The 21260-nt window shown below is 41.9% G+C and overlaps 2 protein-coding genes and 1 long non-coding RNA gene across 3 annotated transcripts; 1 reads left to right on the top strand and 2 right to left on the bottom strand.

Annotated features, from left to right (window-relative positions):
- Nucleotides 1–3589: 3589 nt before the first annotated feature.
- LOC144341248 (peptidyl-prolyl cis-trans isomerase A-like) lies at nucleotides 3590–4290 on the bottom strand. The gene is made up of 2 exons (XM_078004345.1): nucleotides 3982–4290; nucleotides 3590–3883 (listed from the first exon to the last, which is right to left on the bottom strand). Exons 1-2 carry the CDS (start codon nucleotides 4273–4275, stop codon nucleotides 3731–3733), a joined length of 447 nt encoding a protein of 148 aa, XP_077860471.1. The 5' UTR covers nucleotides 4276–4290; the 3' UTR covers nucleotides 3590–3730.
- A 6753-nt stretch (nucleotides 4291–11043) lies between these two features.
- Nucleotides 11044–13287, bottom strand: LOC144341557 (uncharacterized). Its single transcript, XR_013418566.1, has 2 exons — nucleotides 12729–13287; nucleotides 11044–12211 (listed from the first exon to the last, which is right to left on the bottom strand). It is a non-coding gene; the product is annotated as an uncharacterized LOC144341557 (long non-coding RNA).
- Nucleotides 13288–13841: 554 nt separating this feature from the next.
- HNRNPA0 (heterogeneous nuclear ribonucleoprotein A0) lies at nucleotides 13842–15593 on the top strand. Its single transcript, NM_001266639.1, is given in 1 exon segment — nucleotides 13842–15593. A coding segment is annotated over 1 exon segment (912 nt). The 5' UTR covers nucleotides 13842–14010; the 3' UTR covers nucleotides 14923–15593.
- Nucleotides 15594–21260: the final 5667 nt, after the last annotated feature.

Genomic DNA, 21260 nt, shown 5'->3' with positions numbered 1-21260 from the left:
AATTTCCATGTGTTTGTCTAGTTTCCAAATGCCTCTCATTATTGACTTTTAGTGTTACTCCATTGTAGTCAGAGAAGATGCTTGGTATTATTTCAATTTTTTTAAATGCAGACTTAATCTGCATTACAGACCAAATGGACCTAAGAAATATTTATGGAATATTTCATCCAACGGCTGCAGAATATACATTCTTCTCACCAACATATGGATTATTCTCAAGGACAGACCATATGTTAGGTCACAAAAACAAGTCTTAAAACATTCACAAAAAATTGAAAATATACCAAGCATCTTCTCTGACTACAATGGAGTAACACTAAAAGTCAATAACCATCACACTGAGGGTTTTAATCATAAAGGGATGCTAAATTTTGTCAACTGTTGGTCTGTCTATTGAGATGGTCATATGATTTTTGTTTTCTTTTTTTCTTTTCTTCTTCTTCCTCCTCCTCTTCTTCTTCTCCTCCTCCTCCTCCTCCTTCTTCTTCTTCTTCCTCCTCCTGCTCCTCCTCCTCCTTCTTCCTTCTTCTTTGCTCTCCTTCCTTCCTTCCTTCCTTCCTTCCTTCCTTCCTTCCTTCCTTCCTTCCTTCCTTCCTTCCTTCCTTCCTTCCTCTCCTTCCCTTCCTTCCCTCTCTTTCTCTCTTTCTCTCTTTCTTTCTGATGGAGTTTCACTCTTGTTGCCCAGGCTGTAATGCAGTGGTGCAATCTCAGCCTACTGCAACCTCAACCTCCCGGGTTCCAGCGACTCTCCCGCCTCAGCTTCCCAAGTAGCTGGGATTACAGGCGTGTGCCACCATACCTGACTAATTTTTGTATTATTAGTAGAGACGGGGTTCTGTTGGCTGGGCTGGTCTCAAACTCCTGACCTCAGGTGATCCACCCACCTTGGCCTCTCAAAGTGCTGGGATTATAGGCGTGAGCCACCGTGCCTGGCCGATTTTTGTTTTCAATTCTGTTTAGGCATCACATTTATTGACTTGCATATTTTAAAGTAACCCTGCATCCGTGGTATGAAACCCACTTAATCATGGTATATTGTCTTTTTGATATGCTGTTGGATTGGTTAGCTAGTATTTTGTTGAGGATTTTTGCATCTTTGTTCATCAGGGATATTGGTCTGTAGTTTTCTTTTTTTGTTAGGTCCTTTCTTGGTTTTGGTATTAGAGTAATACGGCTTCATAGAATGATTTAGGGAGGATTCCCTCTTTATCTTTTGAAATAATTTCAGTAGGATTGGTACCAATTCTTCTCTAAATGTCTGATAGAATTCAGTGTTAATCCATCTGCTCCTGGACTTTTTTTTGTTAGCAATTTTTTTAATTACTGTTTCAATATTGCTACTTGTCATTGGTCTGTTCTATTTCCTCCTGGTTTAATCTAGGAGGGTTGTATATTTCCAGAAATGTATCCATCTCCTCTAGGTTTTTTTAGTTTTTGTGCACAAAGGTGTTCCTAGTAGCCTTGAATGATCTTTTGTATTTCTGTGGCATTGGTTGTAATATCTCCCATTTGATTTCTAATTGCACTTATTTGGACCTTTTGTTTTCTTTTCTTGGTTAATCTTGCTAATGATCTATCGATTTTGTTTATCTTTTCAAAGAACTAGCTTTTTGTTTCATTTATCTTTTGTATTTTTTTGTTTCAATTTTATTTTGTTCTGCTCTGATCTTTGTTATTTCTTTTCTTTTGCTGGGTTTGGGTTTGGTTTGTTCTTGTTTCGGTAGTTTCTTGAGGTGTGACCTTATTGTCTATTTGTGATCTTTCAGACTTTTTGATGTTGGCATTTATTGCTATGAACTTTCCTCTTAGCACTGCTTTTACTGTATCTCAGAGGTTTTGATAGGATGTGTCACTATTATTGTTCATTCAAAGAATTTTCTAATTTCCATATTGATTTCATTGTTGACCCAAAGGTCATTCAGGAGCAGATAACTTATTTTCCAATTTCCATGTATTTGTATAATTTTGAGGGTTCCTTTTGGAGTTAATATCCAATTTTATTTTACTTTGGTCTGAGAGAGTACTTGATATAATTTTGATTTTCTTAAACTTATGAAGACTTGTTCTGTGGCCTATCATATGGTCTGTCTTGGTGAATGTTCCACGTGCTGATGAAAATAATATATATTCTGCAGTTGTTGGGTAGAATGTTCTGTAAATATCTGTTAAGTCCATTTGTTCTAGGGTACAGTTTAAATCCATTGTTTCTTTGTTGACTTTCTGTCTTGATGACCCGTCTAGTGCTGTCAGTGGAGTATTGAAGTCCCCCACTATTATTGTGTTGCTGTCTATTTCTTAGGTCTAATAGTAATTGTTTTATAAATTTGGGAGCTCCAGTGTTAGGTGCATATATATTTAGGATTGTGAAATTTTCCTGTTGGGCTAATCCTTTTATCATTATATAATATCCCTCTTTGTCTTTTTAAACTATTATTACTTTAAAGTCTGTTTCATCTGACACAAGAATAGCTACTCCTGCTTGCTTCTGGTGTCCATTTGCATGGAATATCTTCTTCCACCTCTTTACCTTAAGTTTATGTGACTCCTTATGTATCAGGCAAATCTCTTGAAGACAGCGGATACTTGGTTGGTGGATTTTTATTCATTCTGCCATTCTGTATCTTTTAAGTGGAGCATTTAGGTTATTTACATTCAGCATTAATATTGAGATGTGAGGTACTGTTCTATTCATCAGGCTAGTTTTCTTGTTCCCACCTTAGGTAGACAGAATAATGGTCTTGCAAACACGTCCACATTTTAATCCCTGGGACCTGAGAATGTGTTATGTTACATGACAAAGAGGAATTAAGGTTGCTAATCAGCTGACTTTATAATAAAGGGATTATTCTGGTGTCTTAGTTTGGGCTGCTATAACAAAGTACCATATCCTGAATGGCTTATAAACAACAAAAATTTATTTCTCACAGTTCTGGAGGCTACAACTCCAAGATCAGAGTGCCAGCATGGTTGGGTTCTGGTGAGGGCCCCATCCAGGTTGCAGTCTGCCTACTTCTCATTCATTGTATCCTCACTTGGTAGAAAGAGAGCTAGCTAGCCCTCTGGGCTCTTCTTATAAGGGCACTAATCCCATTCATGAGGGCTTCACTTTCATGACCTAATTACCTCCTCAGGGTCCCACCTCCAAATACTGTCACATTGGGATTAGGGTTTCAACATTTTAATTTTGGGGGGCACATTCAGTCCATTGCACCAGGATTATCTGGGAGACAGAAGAGTTAGTGTCAGTGAGAAAGTCTCAACTGGCTTTTGGCTTTGAATATGGAAGAGGACCACAGGCCAAGGAATATGAGGCTGGCATTTGAAGCTGGAAAAGGCAGGGAATGAGATTCTCTTATAGAGCCTCCAGAAAGAAAGAAAGAAACACAGAAAGAAACACAGCCCTGCCAACACCTTGATTCTGACCTACAGAACTATAATATATTTGTGTGGTTTTTTTTAAGTCACTAAATTTCTGGTAATTTCTTACAGCAGCAATAGGAAACTAATATATACCATCACTTTTTTTTGTTATTTAGTTTTTATTTCATAATCATAAACTTAACTCTGCAATCCAGCAGGCATGGGAGGGAACAAGGAAAACATGGAACCCAAAGGGAACTGCAGCGAGAGCACAAAGATTCTAGGATATTGTGAGCAAATGGGGTGGAGGGGTGCACTCCTGAGCTACAGAAGGAATGGTCTGGTGGTTAAGATAAAACACAAGTCAAACTTATTCAAGTTGTCCACAGTCAGCAATGGTGATCTTCTTGCTGGTCTTGCCATTCCTGGACCCAAAGTGCTCCATGGCCTCCACAATATTCATGCCTTCTTTCACTTTGCCAAAGACATGCTTGCCATCCAACCACTCAGTCTTGGCAGTGCAGGTGAAAACCTGGGAACCATTTGTGTTGGGTCCAGCATTTGCCATGGACAAGATGTCAGGACCAGGACCTGTACGCTTTAGGATGAAGTTCTCATCTTCAAATTTCTCCCCATAGATGGACTTGTGCCATTATGGCGTGTGAAGTCACCACCCTGACACATAAACCCTGGAATAATTCTGTGAAAGCAGGAACCCTTATAACCAAATCCTTTCTCTCCAATGCTCAGAGCACGAAAATTTTCTGCTGTTTTTGGAAACTTGTCTGCAAACAGCTCGAAGGAGACGCGGCCCAAGAGCTCACCGACGACAGCAATGCCAAAGACCATGGTGGGGTTGACCATGGCTGGTAGTACAGGGTTTTCCTCAGTGGCGGCGTCTGCAAAGCACACCATCACATTTTTGATAGTTACTTTTCAATTCCAAACACAGCATGTACACACACCATTTCCTGTACCTTCTTGTAGGCCTAACTATTATACGTACTTCCGAAGTCAGTTTTCATTTGAAGAATTTACTGAACTCTGGGTTTCTTCATTTCTATCCTAATACACTGTGTTTACAACTTCTGTTATACTACTTGTCATATGTATTTTAATTGTTGATTTTCTCTTTCTCCCAAGACTGTTGAGCTCCCAAGACTAGAGGCCAGAGACTTTTCTTTATTCACAACACCTAGCCCATGAATGAATTAAATGAAATGATAAATAAATGACAGTAGAAAGCTCTAAATACTTTCAATTTAGAAGGTACATATTCTGTGTATGAGTTTGTGCATGTGTATGTACTTGGGTGTGTGTGTTTTAGGGAACAGATATTCTGAGAAATGTTTAAATTTGTTTAGTCCTCTAATTCTGATCATCTGCCTCAACCTCCTACCCATCTGGCTGGCAATTCAATCCCTGTTATTACTAGAGTTGTGTATACAAAAGTTCCAGGTTTACGTGGATCTGGTTCCAACACCAAGGTGGTATACCTTACTTTCAAGATAATTAATGTTCAGCCTTCAGTGTTATCAATGATGTGGGGGATGGGGTGGAGTTGGGGGTGGAGGGGGCTGTATACTGGCTTCCTCCAGTGGGGAAAACTCAGAAGCTTCTTGTCACTTCTAGACTTGGGAAGCTATCTTTTATTCACACTAAGCCCTCCTCCTTCAACTTTTTTTTTTCTTTTTTGAGACGGAGTCTCGCCCTGTCACTCAGGCTGGAGTGCAGTGGCTCGATCTCGGCTCACCGCAAGCTCCACCTCCCGGGTTCATGCCATTCTCCTGCCTCAGCTAATTTTTTGTATTTTTTAGTAGAGACGGGGTTTCACCGTGTTAGCCATGATAGTCTCAATATCCTGACCTCGTGATCCACCCGCCTCAACCTCCCAAAGTGCTGGGATTACAGGCATGAGCCACTGCGCCCAGCTCTCCTTCAACATTTCCTTCCATCTGGAAGAGACAAATACAATTCTCCCGTCTAAAAGCCTAGATTTTGCTCTTGAGGCAAGGGAATATACAGGCAGAAGAACAAGGTACAATTAACATCACCACAACAAAATGGTCTGTTCATTTTCTCACCTCAGGAGAGACCCTTTTAAAGACAATCCTCCTCTTGGGGTGTTTTTTTTTTTTTTTTTTCCTCCACAAAAAGCATTTTATTAAAGAGAGAGAGGCAAGTGCCTTTGCATGAAAAAAGGTAGAAGGAACCCCCGTAATGACATGTTGACATTTTTGCCATTCTGACAAGTATGGGGTTCAAATTAAGTCAGACTTAATTTGATTTGGCAAAATAAATAGTGTGACTTTTTATACATTATCTTGATGGTATGAGATTTATATCTAAATGCAAGTCATGACTTTTTCCTCTGTAATATCAATTTTAGTACTTCATAATATAGTATTCTTACCTGGAGCACTTAATTGTTTCCCTATTTATTAGATAGCTATTTTGGGACTATTAGGTCATTCCCAACTTTTTTTCTAGTATAAACAAATTAAAATAAATATTTTTATAGCTAAATCCTTATATAGGTCCTGAATTATTTCACTGTGATATAATTCTGGAAGTGTAATTGATGGTTCAAAAGAATGGGCCAAATTTAAAAGCTTTTGATATGAGTTGTTAGGGTCCACTAGAAAAAATATACTTTCACCACAAGTGGCAAAGAATGCCCTTTTGAAATGTTCACCCTGAATAAATAAAAATGGAACCTGTACTAGTTTGCTAATGCTGTCAAAACAAAATATTACAGAATGAGTGGCTTAAACAATAGAAATTTATTTTCTCCTAGTTCTGGAGGATGGAGGTCAAAGATAAAGTGCTGGCATTTTGGGGTTCTTCTGAGGCCTCTCCTCCTTGGCTTGCAGATGGTCGTCCCTCTATGCACTTGTGCTCCTGTTGTCTCTTCTTGTGACACCAGACATATTGAAGTAGGGCCCCATCCTAATGACATCATTTTAATGTAATCACCTCTTTCGAAACCTTATCTTCAATTATGGTTACATTTGGAGGTACTGGGAGTTATGACTTCAATATATGAATTTGAGAGTGGGGACCAGGGGTGCACAATTTAGTTCATAGCAGAATCCTCACTGCACAATAAACATGGATGTAATTTTAAAAAGTTGATTTTAAAAAATCACAGTTGCTGCTTTCTGGAAATATAGCTGGCCATAGTCTTTCCTTTCTTTCTCAGTTCACTCTTTCTCTTTCTATGTATAATTTAGATATATTAAAACACACTCTTTTTAGTGTGTGGTTCTATGACTTGTGTAACCATCACCTTCCATTAGGTTTTTGTAATCAAGCTTGCAGGAGGGATGGAAGCCAAAGGTAGTCTAAATTTCAGTTATATTTTTAAATGTTTTATTTTTGAAGGCTGAGATACCTGTAAGCAAGTTAAAGAAACAAAGTAAACTCAGGCAATGATCTAAAAGGCAAAGTAGAAAAAAATAGTTTTTCCCCCTTAATGACCTAGAGTAGGAAATTGACTGCATCATTTAAGTATTTACATAACACTCCTTTTATTGACTGTCCCTACCTTTACTGATCTAATCTCCAAAAAGAATCTAACATTCTGGCCTGGTGTGTTGGCTCATGCCTGTAATCCCAATACTTTGGGAGCCAGAGGCAGGTGGATCACCTGAGGTCAGGAGTTCAAGACCAGCCTGGTCAACACTGTGAAACCCCAACTCTACTAAATATACAAAAATTAGCCAAGAATGGTGGCACATGCCTGTAATTCCAGCTACTCAGGAGGCTGAGGCAGGAGAATGGCTTGAACCCTGGAGGTGGAGATTGCAGTGAGCTGAGATTGCACCACTGCATTCCAGCCTGGGTGTCAGAGTAAGACTCTTGTCTCAAAAAACAAACAAACTGACACAAAAAAACTTAACATTCCAATCATACTGCATGTATCCTGGCTTTCTTAATGTCTCTACAACATTCTTGTATTGTCTCTGATCATCCCTCCACCCTACTATATGTAAGTTGTCTAGACCTGACATTTGCCTCTATGAAGCTTTATTAGTCAATAGAAATGAAAACCCTAATGGATCCCCATTTAGGTGGTATAGGTCAGGGGATCCCACCTCCCGGGCCATGGACTGGTATCGGTTTATGGTCCATTAGGAACTGGGCCGCACAGCAGGAGGTGAATGTTGGGTGAGCGAGTGAAGCTTCATCTGTATTTACAGCTGCTCCCCATTGCTCACATTACCTCCTGATCTCCGCCTACTGTCACATCAGTGGTGGCATTAGATTCTCATAGGAGCATGAACCCTATTGTGAACTGCACATGCGAGGTATTTAGGTTGTGCACTTCTTATGAGAATCTAATGCCTGATGATCTGAGATGGAGCTGAGGTGGTAATGCTAATGCAGGGGAGTGGCTGCAAATACAGATTAACATTAGCAGGGAGGTTTGACTGCACAGAGACCATAATAAATCACAGACTCATATCAAAACCCTATCAGCAAGTGGCAAGTGACAATTAAGCCATGGCTGGTGGTAGGCTTTATAGTGGCAAGCGAATTGATGTACTTCAGTTGTACAGCTACAAGTGGTGGCAGGCTGTCAGAATCTGACACTTATTTTAGTCTGAGCATGGCCTGCCCATTATTTTATTTACCACTTCCATCCATGCCTCTTTCCCACGCTATGCACTTGTCTCAGTCACAGTTTTGTTAGCCCACAAGCTAACCCTAGCCAAAATGAGTAAAAAACAAATGTCACTGGAGAGCTTCTTTGTCAAGGGGGACAGACCGAATCATGAGACATCAGAAGACATTAAGACTGCCATCAAAAATAAAGCTGCATTTAAAAGAAAACACCAAGAGTCCTACTTAAATTACAGGTTCATTGCAACAGGTGATTAACATTCTACAAGCCTGCTTTGTATAACATATGGCAACTGGCTATCCAGCAAAGCCATGAAACCTTCAAAACTGCTTCTCCACATGGAGACCTAGCACCTTGTATTAAAAGTCAAGGCTTTGGAGTTTTTCAAAAGTTTTTCAAATGAACACAAAGAGCAGAAGCAATTGGCCAGGCACGGTGGCTCACACCTGTAATCCCAGCACTTTGGGAGGCTGAGGTGGGTGGGTTGCTTGAGGCCAGGAGTTTGAGACCAGCCTGACCAATATGGCGAAACCCTGTCTCAACTGAAAATACAAAAATTAGCTGGGTGTGGTGGTGTGCACCTGTAGTCCCAGCTACTCGGGAGACTGAGGCATGAGAATCACGTGAACCCAGGAGGCAGAGGTTGCAGTGAGCCAAGATTGTGCCACTGCACTCCAGCCTGGGTGAAAGAGCAAGACCCTGTCTGAAAAACAAACAAACAAAAAACCAGAAGCAATTATTGAAGGCCACCACTTCATCAAATGTATCTGTACTGAGAGCATCATTCTTAGCGGCTAACTGCATTGCTAAAGCTAAGAAGCCCTTTACCGCTGGTGAAGAGTTGTTCCTGCCTGCTGCTAAGGACATTTATCATGAACTTTTAGGAGACGCTGGAGTTCAAAAGGTGGCACGTGTTCCTTTTTCGGCTAGTACCATAACTAGACAAACTGATGAAATAGCAGAGCATATTGGGGCACAATTGCTAGAGAGGATTAATGCATCACAATGGTATGCAATCCAGGTTAATGAGTCTACCGATGTTGATAACAAGACAACAATGCTTGTTATTGTGCCATATCTTTTTCAGGAGGATGTGCAGGGGGATATGTTATGTGCACTTTTGTTGCCAACCAACACACAGGTGCAGAACTATTCAAGACTTCGAATGATTACATATAGGAAAACGGAATTGGTCATTTTGTGTCAGTATATGCACAGAGTGGCTGACATGACTGGATGACTTTCTGGTTTCACTACTCAGGTCAAAGAGGTCACTTCTGAATGTGAGTCTATGCACTGTGTCATCTATAGAGAAATGCTGGGTAGCTGAAAATCATCACCCAAACTTAACGTTTTGCAGGATGTGATTAAAATTATCAATGACATTAAAGTGCATGCCCTTAACTCACGTCTATTTGTGCAACTCTGTGAGATGTGTATAAGAAATGAGATGCCTTTCTAAAGGTAGATAACTGGCCAGAGTTTTTGAGTTATGAGAGCCACTCCAGAGATTTCTTTTACAAAAACAGTCACCACTGGCAGCACATTTCAGTGACATAGAATGGGTGGCAAAACTTGTTTACTTGTGTGACAGATTCAGCCTGCTCAACGAATTCAATCTGTCACTTCAGGGGAGAACAACAACTGTGTTCAAATCAGCAGATAAAGGGGCTGCATTCAAAACCAAACTGGAATTTTGGGGGCGACGAGTGAACATTGGGATTTCTGACATGTTTCAAACATTAGCAGAGATTTTGAAAGAGGCTGAGCCAGGACCTTCTTTCTCCCAGCTGGTGCATGATCACCTAGCTCAGCTTTCAAAAGAGTTTCAGCTTTGCTTGCCAACCACAAAAAAACCCTGAACTGGGAAGGAATGGATCCACCACCCATTTGTGAATAAGCCAGGAGAATCGACTTTGTCCATACTGGAAGAGGATCAACTGCTTGAGATTGCAGGTGACGGCGACCTTGTATGTTTGAGACAACTTCAAATTTCCATACATTCTGGATTAAAGTCAAGGTGGAATATCCTGAGATTGCCACAAAAGCACTGAAAAGCCTGCTTCCATTTCCAGCATCCTATATTTGTGATGCAGGGTTTTCTGCAGTGACAGCAACCAAAACGAGATTATGGAGTAAACTGGACATAAGCAACACACTTTGGGTGTCACCCCTAGATGGGAACCGGCTAGTTGCAGGAAAACAAGCTCAAGACTCTCACTGATTCTATGTTATAGTGAGTTGTATAATTATTATATTTCATTGAATCTTATGATGCAATAATAATAGAAATAAAGTGCACAATAAATGTAATGCACTTGAATCATCCTGAAACCACATCCTGGTCTGTGGAAAAATTGTTTTCATGAAATAGGCCGTTGGTGCCAGAAAGGTTGGGCACTGCTGGTAAACTATTATTTAAAAACAATGTAGACAAAAACTATCTACTAAAATTGTAAATTCCTAAAGTAACAGTTTTCGTAAGTTATGGTCTTTATTCCTTCGGAAGTTCATCTTTTACTGGTTTAAGATTTGGATGACTCTAAAACAGTGGTGCCATCTCCGCTAACAGTAGCGTCTGCCTCCTGCATTCAAGCAATTCTCCTGCTTCAGCCTCCCAAGTAGCTGGGATTACGGCATGTGCCACCACCCATGGGGTTTCAATTTGTTGGCCATGCTGGTCTTGAACTCCTGACCTCAAGTGATCTGCCTGCCTCAGCCCCCCACAGTGCTGGGATTACAGGCATGAGCCACTGTGCCCAGCCCATTTTCCCTTTTCTTTATTATCAATAGGCAAATCCTGACATTTGAATTTTTTTTTTTTTGTAATAACATGGTTAATAGCTTTCTCCTGTCCTCTTTCGTTTTTTTTCCAATGTATCACTATCTAACATGCCATATACCACTCTTGTTTATTGTCTGCTTCTTCCCACTAGAATGTAAGCATCATGAGGGCACAGGTTTTTGTCTGTTGTTTACAGCCATATTGCCACCACCAGGCATAGGATTCATATAATTGGACAAACTGAGCACTTACTATGTGCCAGGCATGTATACATGTAGAATCTCTTTAATTTTCACTACAACAGAAAGATGTTTTACTATTCCCATTTTAAGATAATAAAACTGATTACATTTTTAAAAAGGTTAAGTAACTTGCCCAAAGTCACATAACTGGACGGTTACAGGGTAAGTGATAGACCAGACGAGTTTACCCTCAAACTTTAGTCCATCTATTTACCTTTGTTACAATATCCCCCTAACTACTTAACCTAAGATTCAACACATTCCATAGTATCATTTCATAGTATCAAAGACCCTCAACCTGTCTTACCTCTTACTGTTTTCTATCTAAAACTGCCTGCTCCTCTCAAACTAACTGGTCCACTCCCTGTCTCTTGAAGCTTATGTTCCCTCTGGATTTTGCTCAAGTAAACTCCATATAGAAATCTTTTTTTTTTCCTTTCCAATTTTTAATTTTAGGTTCAAGGGATACGTGTGGAGGTTTGTTATGTGGGTAAATTGTCTTGGGGGTTTGGTGTATAGATAATTTTGTCACCCAAGTCACCAGCATAATACCTCATAGGTAGTTTTTCAGTCCTCACCCTCCTCCCACCCGCCATCCTTAAAAAAGACCTAATGTTCCCTTCTTTTGTGTCCATATGTACTCAATGTGTAGCTCCCACTTATAAGTGAGAACTTGTGGTATTTGGTTTTCTGTTCCAGCCTTAATTTGTTTAGGATACTAACTAGTCTTTGGCTCTGAGGTTCAGTGCAACTTCCAATTCTTTCCTAAATCTTTCCTGAATACTTGAGGATACGGTGAGGAATTCCTCTTAACTTCTTCAGTATTTACCATATAGTTTTGGAGGCTTTTGGTCACGTAATGCCTCATATTAACTATGTCCCACCCCATGTATCTTGCTGGGCACACAAAGGCTCAATAAATGGAAGCCGTTGTAATTTTCTTCCATTCCCATCTGAGTGAGGGCACTAAAAGCAGTGACTTAGGGCTATATGATCTCTCTTTCTCTCTGTAAAACGTTCGTCTAACCAACACCTTTAAAAAGCTAACATTCTACTTTTAGGAGGCCGAGGCGGGAGGATCACTAGGTCACGAGTTTGAGACCAGTCCGGCCAACATGTTCACCCTGTCTCTACTAAAAAATACACACATTAGTCAGGCGTGGTGGTGCGTGCCTGTAGTCCCAGCTACTCGGGAGGCTGAGGCAGGAGAATCGCTTGAACCTGGGAGGCAGAGGTTGCAGTAAACCAAGATCGTGCCGTAGCACTCCAGCTTGGGCGAGACTCCGTCTCAAAAAAACAAAAAGCAAAACAAAACACAAAAAACAAGCAAAGCTAACATTCTAGGCCAGGCGCGGTGGCTAACGCCTGTAACCCAGCACTTTGGGAGGCCGAGGCAGATGGATCACCTGAAGTCAGGAGTTCCAGACCAGCCTGACCAACATGGTGAAACCCCATCTCTACTAAAATACAAAAATCAGCCGGGCATGGTGGTGGGCGCCTGTAATCTCAGCTACTCAGGAGACTGAGGCAGGAGAACAGCTTGAACCCAGGAGGCGGAGGCTGCTGAGCCGAGATTGCCCCACTGCACTCCAGCCTCGGCAACAAAAGTGAAACTCATCTCAAAAAAAAACAAAAACAAAAACAAAAAACTAACATTCTAGTTGAAAGAAAGCAACACATGGATGATGTAAATTACACATAAAAACCCATTCACTGAGGTTAAATGAAAATTTTGGAGTATGCCAAGGGGACCTGAAAGGGCCTCCTTCTGAGAGGGCGTCGTGGGAGGGCTTCAAGGATGGCGGGATGGTGGCAGGGATGTCGCGCCTCGTCTGGTTCGTAATGTCTGAAGCTCTTTGGTTCCGTTGTCTTTCACACCGCCGCCTCGGGCTCGCTTTTGCGCAGGGCCACGTGGCAGAGTTTTAGTTTAACCGCATGTCGGCCCACCGTAAACGGTTAATAACCGCCTTCGTGGACCAGGCCTCTGCCCTCCATCTTTGTGCGGGCGGGAGGTGGGGCGGGGACGCCAGGTGTAGCGGACAAGCGGAAAGGCGGCGGGTAGATCCGGGCCCCCAACCCCAACGTCAAGTTTTCAAAAAGCCCGCGCATGGCGCCCCAGGCCGCATCCGCTGGGAATGGCCCCCAGCGCGCCTCCTGCTCTCTCCCCTGCAAAGCCCTGGGCTGCAGAAGGCGAGGGGGTGGCAGACAGGTTCTGCACGCTGGGGGCGCCGGGGCAAGCGCGCACCGGGGAGCGCGCCCGTCCAACAGCTGCCGAAAACGGAAGTGGGTGCGAGGGGATCACGGTGATTGGCTGAACTGACATGTCTCTCAAGGGGCTGGCGCGAACGCCACTGCGGAGTTGGGCGCGGAGATGAGGAAAGGGGAGGGGGAGAAACACTGGGAACAGCCGCAGTGCTAGGAGGAAATGAATCGCGGCGGTGCGCGGAGGGCAGGGAGGGACCCATGTCAAGGGACAATAGGGCGCTCGGGAATGAAAGCGGGTTGGCAGAAGGGGAGGCGGGAGCGGCACAGGCCGCGGGCTTGAATAGACCGCGGAGGGCGGGGAGTCCGTGATCTAGAGCGGCGCTGCGGCGCGGTAGGCGGGATTAAGGGGAGCGAGGCGGGGATTGGAGGGCAGCCCTAGGCTGCCGTACGTCGGCGGTGACGCACGCCTCGGGGAGGGTGCGCGCGCGTTCAGCGGCCTCTTTGTGTGGTGCCCAGATAGGGGAGCGGAGGTGGCGGCGGCGGTAGCGGTGGCCTTGGTTGTCTTCCAGTCTCCTCGGCTCGCCCTTTCGCCGGCACCGCTCCCCTTCCCTCCCCCTTCCTTTCTTCCTTCCTTCCCTCCCCTTCCCTTTTTCCCTTCCCTGTCGGTGACCGGCGGGGGTGGCTCCAGCAGCGGCTGGGCCCAAGCTGTGTAGAGGCCTTAACCAACGATAACGGCGGCGACGGCGAAACCTCGGAGCTCGCAGGGCGGGGGCAAGGCCCGAGCCTTGGAGATGGAGAATTCCCAGTTGTGTAAGCTGTTCATCGGCGGCCTCAATGTGCAGACGAGTGAGTCGGGCCTGCGCGGCCACTTTGAGGCCTTTGGGACTCTGACGGACTGCGTGGTGGTGGTGAATCCCCAGACCAAGCGCTCCCGTTGCTTTGGCTTCGTGACCTACTCCAATGTGGAGGAGGCCGACGCCGCCATGGCCGCCTCGCCCCATGCCGTGGACGGCAACACTGTGGAGCTGAAGCGGGCGGTGTCCCGGGAGGATTCGGCGCGGCCCGGTGCCCACGCCAAGGTTAAGAAGCTCTTTGTCGGCGGCCTTAAGGGAGACGTGGCTGAGGGCGACCTGATCGAGCACTTCTCGCAGTTTGGCACCGTGGAAAAGGCCGAGATTATTGCCGACAAGCAGTCCGGCAAGAAGCGTGGATTCGGCTTCGTGTATTTTCAGAATCACGACGCGGCAGACAAGGCCGCGGTGGTCAAGTTCCATCCGATTCAGGGCCATCGCGTGGAGGTGAAGAAGGCAGTCCCCAAGGAGGATATCTACTCCGGTGGGGGTGGAGGCGGCTCCCGATCCTCCCGGGGCGGCCGAGGCGGCCGGGGGCGCGGCGGTGGTCGAGACCAGAACGGCCTTTCCAAGGGCGGCGGCGGCGGTTACAACAGCTACGGTGGTTACGGCGGCGGCGGTGGCGGCGGCTACAATGCTTACGGAGGCGGCGGCGGCGGTTCGTCCTACGGTGGGAGCGACTACGGTAACGGCTTCGGCGGCTTCGGCAGCTACAGTCAGCATCAGTCCTCTTACGGGCCCATGAAGAGCGGCGGCGGCGGCGGAGGCAGCAGCTGGGGCGGTCGCAGTAATAGTGGACCTTACAGAGGCGGCTATGGAGGTGGGGGTGGCTATGGAGGGAGCTCCTTCTAAAAGAAAATTTAAAATGCCTGGGAGTGGCTATTGGGGTAGCTCTTTTCAAAAACCCAAGTGGGGTCAACTCCTAAGCCCCACCCCCTCACACCCACACCACCGCCTTCCCTGTTTTGCCCTTGGGGGAGCCACTTCTAAGGCTGCTTACCCTTGGGGGTGTTCCTCTATTTGCCTGCCACCTCTCTTGTCTCTCCCTCTGAAGATGGACTCGGCCCCACATACACATTTTTGTGTTACAGTCATTGATGGACTCTATTTTTTTATTATTACTTGGACCTTGGTCGTTTTTATACTAGCAAAATGTCTTGTTTTAATTTGTGTTTTTTGGGGGGAGGGAGGGAGTGAACTTGCTGATTCTGTAGCAAAACCTGGGCGGGGGTTGGGGTGGGGGGTAGTTTACTTTGTTGTAAGGACTTGATAACCTGGCTACAGCGTTTTCTATGAAATCTACTTGGATCCCATGCCTGAAATTTGGAAGCATATGTACAAAAATCATTTTTACGTTTTATTTTTAATAAATCATTGTGTTTGACCGTACATGTCTAACATTTCTTTTCTAGGATCCATTCCGTACCGTTTTTAAGGGATATTTGTTTAAGACTTTACGTGTTAATTCTTTATTCTTGATGTGTACTTAGAGAAACTTAAGAGGTCCTGTGGTCCCCCCCCCCGCCCCCCGTTGCCCTGCTAGTTGCGTGTTGAATTATATCCCCTACAGGCAAAACTTTTGAAGTGGTGGATGTGGCTTTTTAAACTCTTAAGTTTCTGTGCATCCATCTCTTGTACTAAGCGATTTGCTTACCATCTTGACATGGTTGGTCATTTCTATGACAATTTACTTCAAACTGTGTACTGTGTAGTTCTATATAGTTTGTGTTAAGCATGTCATTCATATAAACTGTTTAAAATTTTTCAGATGGCCTAGTTTCATCCCTCTTACTGGTTTATCTGTAATGAATGGTTAAAAATGAGGGTTATATTTTACCCTCAGATGCGTTTTTGTACTTTCAGAGCAGGTTTAAACGGTTTTTTTCCCCCTCTATATCTGAACTGTTGTCCTCATGGAAATCCTTTTCCCGATCTTTGTAGCACCACCTACTGGCAGAATGGCAGAGTAGCTGCGAAACAATTTGTTTAAAAACTTGCTTAGGACAATTGCATCAGATATAGAAGTTTTGCCATCAGAATTCTTTGCAGACTTGGAAGTTACACGTTTGCTTGTAACTGAGATGGGCTTCACAGGAATGTAGTTGCCAGTTCATATCACAATTGCCCTTTCTATATGAGGTTTGAAAATGTAAACTGCTATGCATAGCTTGGGCAATAGCCCTAAATTGCTATGACAACTAATGAACCAGCTACGTATACTGGTATTTTAGGTGCAAGTTGTAAAGCAAAATATCTGTGTATTCTGCTTGGTTAACAAATGTATATTTGTAGCCCTTTCATGCAATAGCATTCAAGTTGTTGTTTATAAGAGAAGAAAAAACTGATAATAGGAGAAAATTGCCTTTCTGAATAGAAATATAGAATAGCAACGTTTATGGATATCACAAATAAAGAATTCAATTCTTTACATGATTGAGTGAGAGTATGTATAACCTGGTGGGTGGGTTCAGAGTACCTTTTAATCTAGTGTGCTTAACTTGATGTTATGATAATATTTAACTTAAATATTTGACTTAAATATTGATGTTGAAGGCTCAAAGCTATACTAAGAAACTTTCTGAAAGATTATTGGGCTTTAAAATAAAATAATATTTTAATATTGAACCATTTTTTAACTTTTTGTCACTGTTCAATTCCTAAAGGTCTAGTTCTTGCCAGATTTTTTTTTTTTTTCTGATTGACAGGACTTTTAAAGAAGTATGAAGAAAGGTTAAGATTATTAGGCTAAGTTATGGCTGCTCAGTAGTCACTTTGACAAAGGGTAGCGGATGCTTGGTACAAATAGTGTTATATCCTCTGACAAATGGGGTGAATGTTTTTGCACATTGATGTGATTAACACATAGTCAAATCCTTTGCTCTCAAATCTACAGTTTCCATACATTTCTGTCTTTTTTTTAATTCTAGTGATATACAAATTACATGTGGGCTACTTCATTTGGTAATTTGGTCCAACTTTTTGTTGGCTGTAGAGTGGCCTCTAGGATACAGAAAATGATTCTGAGATTTTTCGTTGCAATTGTTAAATACTACTCTGCTTGACTTACTCAGTTTTGGTGGGAAGACCTGGGTCAATTGGAATAGTAGTTCACCTTTCTCAGGGTTTTCAGTTTAATAAGGTTATTGTCATTTTATATTCCCAACATGGGAATATAGTGGCTTCTAAAGTTTGCAATTGAATTATGTAATAGGATTTTCTGTTTATTAGGAAGGCAGCCTATCCTGTTCATGGTATATTAACACTTCATTGTCATGTGTCTACCCTTAAAATTGCTATAAACTGTAGTGAAGAAAAAAGCATAGTGGTATTTAGTCACTTCTGGGTTCCTCTTGTCACTTTATATGCAAAAGCATTTTGGCATGTGGGACTTGGGGAGGACGGACAACTGGTTGTATGTTTTGACCCCTTCCACCTATGAGAATTATCTGAACATTATTCAGATTTAAGAGTTCATGGGAGCAGGTGGTACAGAACCTAGTGTTGAATATAATTTTCGTGCTATGCTTGAATGTATTTTGACGGATTAGCAAAATAAAAGTGAACCTCCTATTTTTAATCCTATTTTTCATCTTAATGTGAAGAATTTTTGCATTTACATTCTTTTAAAAGTCTAAATGCAGTAGTCTTTAGTTGAAAGTGGTTTGAAAGGCAGTTAAAGATGATACAGGTTGAGTATCCCTTATCTGAAATTCTTGGGCCCAGAAGTGTTTTAAGTTTGGATTTTTTTCAATTTTTGAATATTTGCATTATATTTACCAGCTGAGCAGCTCTCATACAAAAATGTAAAATCCAAAATGCTCCAATGAGCATTTCTTTTCAATGTCATGTCTGCACTCAAAAAATTTCAGATTTTGGAGCATTTTGGAGTTTTTGATTGGAATACTTACCTGTAGTGTTTCAGGTCATTTAAAAAGCTCTCATTGGTACTGATTTACTGTATCCAAAAAAAAAAAAAAAAAAAAAAGCTTGCAAATGGTTAAGGTTCACAGTGAACTATCAAATCAGAGTGACGATTCACAGTGATAGCTATCAAATCAGAATGACTATACTGATTGATTGTACCCATTCACCCATTGTTAGTGATTTGGAACATCTCATATTCAAATCTAATTTTCATAATTTTTGTTTTTAAATAAACCTAAAAATTAAGGATACTCGAGAATTTTGCTTTATGATTTCCTTCAAAACCAGAAGTGACAGTATCAATTACTGGATTTGTAGGCTTATTTAGTTTACCTTTTAAGTGTGCTTAAGTTTTGAGAATTTGCATTTTAGGTTAAATTTTGTCTGCCTGTGTCTGCTGATTGCAGATAGGCATTTGCATGTTGGATTTTGAGCAGAACTGCATCTAGACTGCATGGATTTTACCCAAAAAAACAGCACTTGCACTTAGGGTGTCTTTCTAAATCTTAACCAACTTACCGAATCACTTTAAGGTGATCATTGGGGAAATTTTCCTCCTCTTAGCCTTATTTTGGCCTTTTGAAATAGCAACAAAGACTGCCTCATCAAATAACTCCTTAGCTGCCCTGCTTTTGAGTGAACTTCATATTTGCCTTAAATGAGAATGTAAATGTTACAAGATAAAACATTTATTATAAAAAATATATTTGAAAGCTGCTATTTAAAAAGGAATTCCAAACTAGGAAGATTAGAAAGGGCAATTCTCTATTTTCCACCTATTTTTTTACTTTCATTTGAAGCTAGATGATTTGAACCTTCAGAGAGGAAAAGGATTCAGGAAGACACCTTTGGTGGTAGTTCTTAACTGCTTCCTTCTCTATTCAGGCAGACTTTCTTTGTCTCTTTGATTCTTTTACCACTTTGTATGGTTTACTTAAAAAGTCTATCTGAAATAGGTATCATTTCCTGCTCTAAAGTTCTCAAGTGTAAACTTTTGCCATTTAAACAGTGTGCTTATTTCCCAGTGTTTATCCTCAATTTCATTGGGTGTTAGGCACCTTTGTGTAAGACAGTTCTATGTCTCACAGCAGTGAGACAAACGCGGTTGCTGTCTTCACATATCTTGCGTTCTTGTTGGAATTCAATTTATTTTGAGATGATGCATCTTTTCCTTTACAGCATTGGGTCACAATCTCTTATTGTTCACATCATCCAAATTGGAGTTAGTTCCATTGTCATTGAATGTATATTCTCTGATGAAAATTAAGATTCTTCTCCTTAATTCGTTACTTTTTAGAAATCAAAGGTATATTTTGTCTTTGATGCTTATGTTGCAAATGTAATTTGCTTCATAGTGGGTGTCTGGTTTAATATTTCATAGCCCTTAAGGACATAAATTTGGGCATCTAATAGATCAAATTCTATTCCTGACACAGTCACTTTATAGCACTGCGACCTTGGACAAACTGGCCCGAGCCTCACTTTCCTTATTTGTAAAAAATAGGCTATAGTAATACCTACTGCATAGGATTGTTGAGCAGATTCAATGAAAGAATGCATATAAAGAAGGGCTTACTATAGTCTCTGGTACACAGTAATCTTACTATTTGGCCCCTAAGGAAGAAGTGGGACAGACTAGCAAAAGGCATACTTTTATATCTTAGTACCCGAGACATGCATGGTCTTTAGGCTTTGCTCTTTACTTGCTGGGTGAGCTTCCATGTGGTAGTTATCTAAATCACTGCTGCTTCAACTCTAGTAGGAGAGAGATGAATCATGTTAGCTATCTGTAATGTTTTAAGTATTTGTTAATATTAGGAAGGTATAAATAATGTGAGTGTTGAGAGGTGACTTCAGGCAGGAAGAAGGATCAAGAAAAGCATTGTGGAGCATATAACATTTAATCTTAAAAGATTAAGGTTCTCATAGAGAAGGTGGAAGGAGAAAGGGGGCATTTTAGGTAGAGGACAGATAGGCAGAAACATGGAGCATATTCAGAGAAGTTTGCTAATTGATGTCCAACACTAGGTACATTTACAGATGTTCTCATTGCATCATTTAGTAACCTTCCGCTTCACAGATAAGGTTGCTAAATCTCATGCCAGAAAAGTAACTCCCAAGGACCCCCAGCTGATGACATGATAGAACTGAGAGTTGAATCCAAGTCTGACCAATTCTAGTCATTTTGCTCCTTTCATTAAGCTTCATTGACTTCCAGATAACAAATGACTAATTTGTACTAAGATAAAAGAGAGTTGTGAGAAATAAATTGGGAAAATTAAGGTGGAACCAGATTACTGAGGTCTTTGAGTAGTAGGCTAAGGAGTTTGGACTTACCTGGTAGGCAGTAAAAGTCATTAAAGGTTTTTGAGCAACAGTAGTGGTAGTGAAACTAATTCACAGAGATTAGTCCAGTAGCATTGAGTAACATAAATGGCAGTGGGGGATGTTTCAAAGTGGCAAGTTTGCTAAGACAACTGATGTTAACCAGGTAAGAGAATGAGAGAGCATGAACAAAGAGGTGGCATTGGAAATAGACTGACAGAGAAGAGGTAAATTGTGAAAGCATAATTGACAAATGATTGGATATATGAAGAATGAGGAAGAGGGAGTAGATTAATCAAAATTACTGTGTGAATGAGAGGATGGTGATGCCACTGGTAATAGCGAAGATTTAGAAGGAAGATTTGGACATAGTCAAAGATGCTGGTAGCACATTGAAGCGTTGTGTCTTGTGCATATAGCTTTACAAAATGGCCATTGTGCTGGATATTCTTTTTGCCCTTTCTGATCCACTTTCCATCTTTATCTCTCTTGCTCTGTGTTCCTGGGAGATTGACTACTAAAGAACTGCATACTCTCTTTTCTGGCTTTATTCATGGTGGGTTTGGACCATGATACAAAGGTGAGGCTGAAATATTTGTTCCTGCTCTTTCTGATATACTTAGCAAGAGATTGTCAGTGGCCACAGCTCTGCTCCAATGGCTCTAGGTCTTTTCTGACTTCTCATAACTATCTCCTATTTGCTAGATTCTCTAGTCCCAATATGGTTCAAACCTTGTTGATTTGCCTTAACTGTGCCCACACTCTTGTAAATAGTTCCTTTTATTAAAACTCTTCAATAACTGAATATACTGTGTCATCTCTTCAGTGAAATTTGAAAAAAAACTTTCACATTTTCTAATGACTTGATCTTCCAACACCACCAGACATGAAGACCTAGCTATTTGCACTAGGTTACTACCCCTAAATTCAGTGCCTCCCTG

This window comes from Macaca mulatta, chromosome 6 (assembly GCF_049350105.2).
Source record: "Macaca mulatta isolate MMU2019108-1 chromosome 6, T2T-MMU8v2.0, whole genome shotgun sequence".
NCBI classification, from domain to species: domain Eukaryota; kingdom Metazoa; phylum Chordata; class Mammalia; order Primates; family Cercopithecidae; genus Macaca; species Macaca mulatta.
The sequence above is the reverse complement of the archived record's forward strand: the minus strand, read 5'-3'. Positions and strand labels throughout refer to the sequence as shown.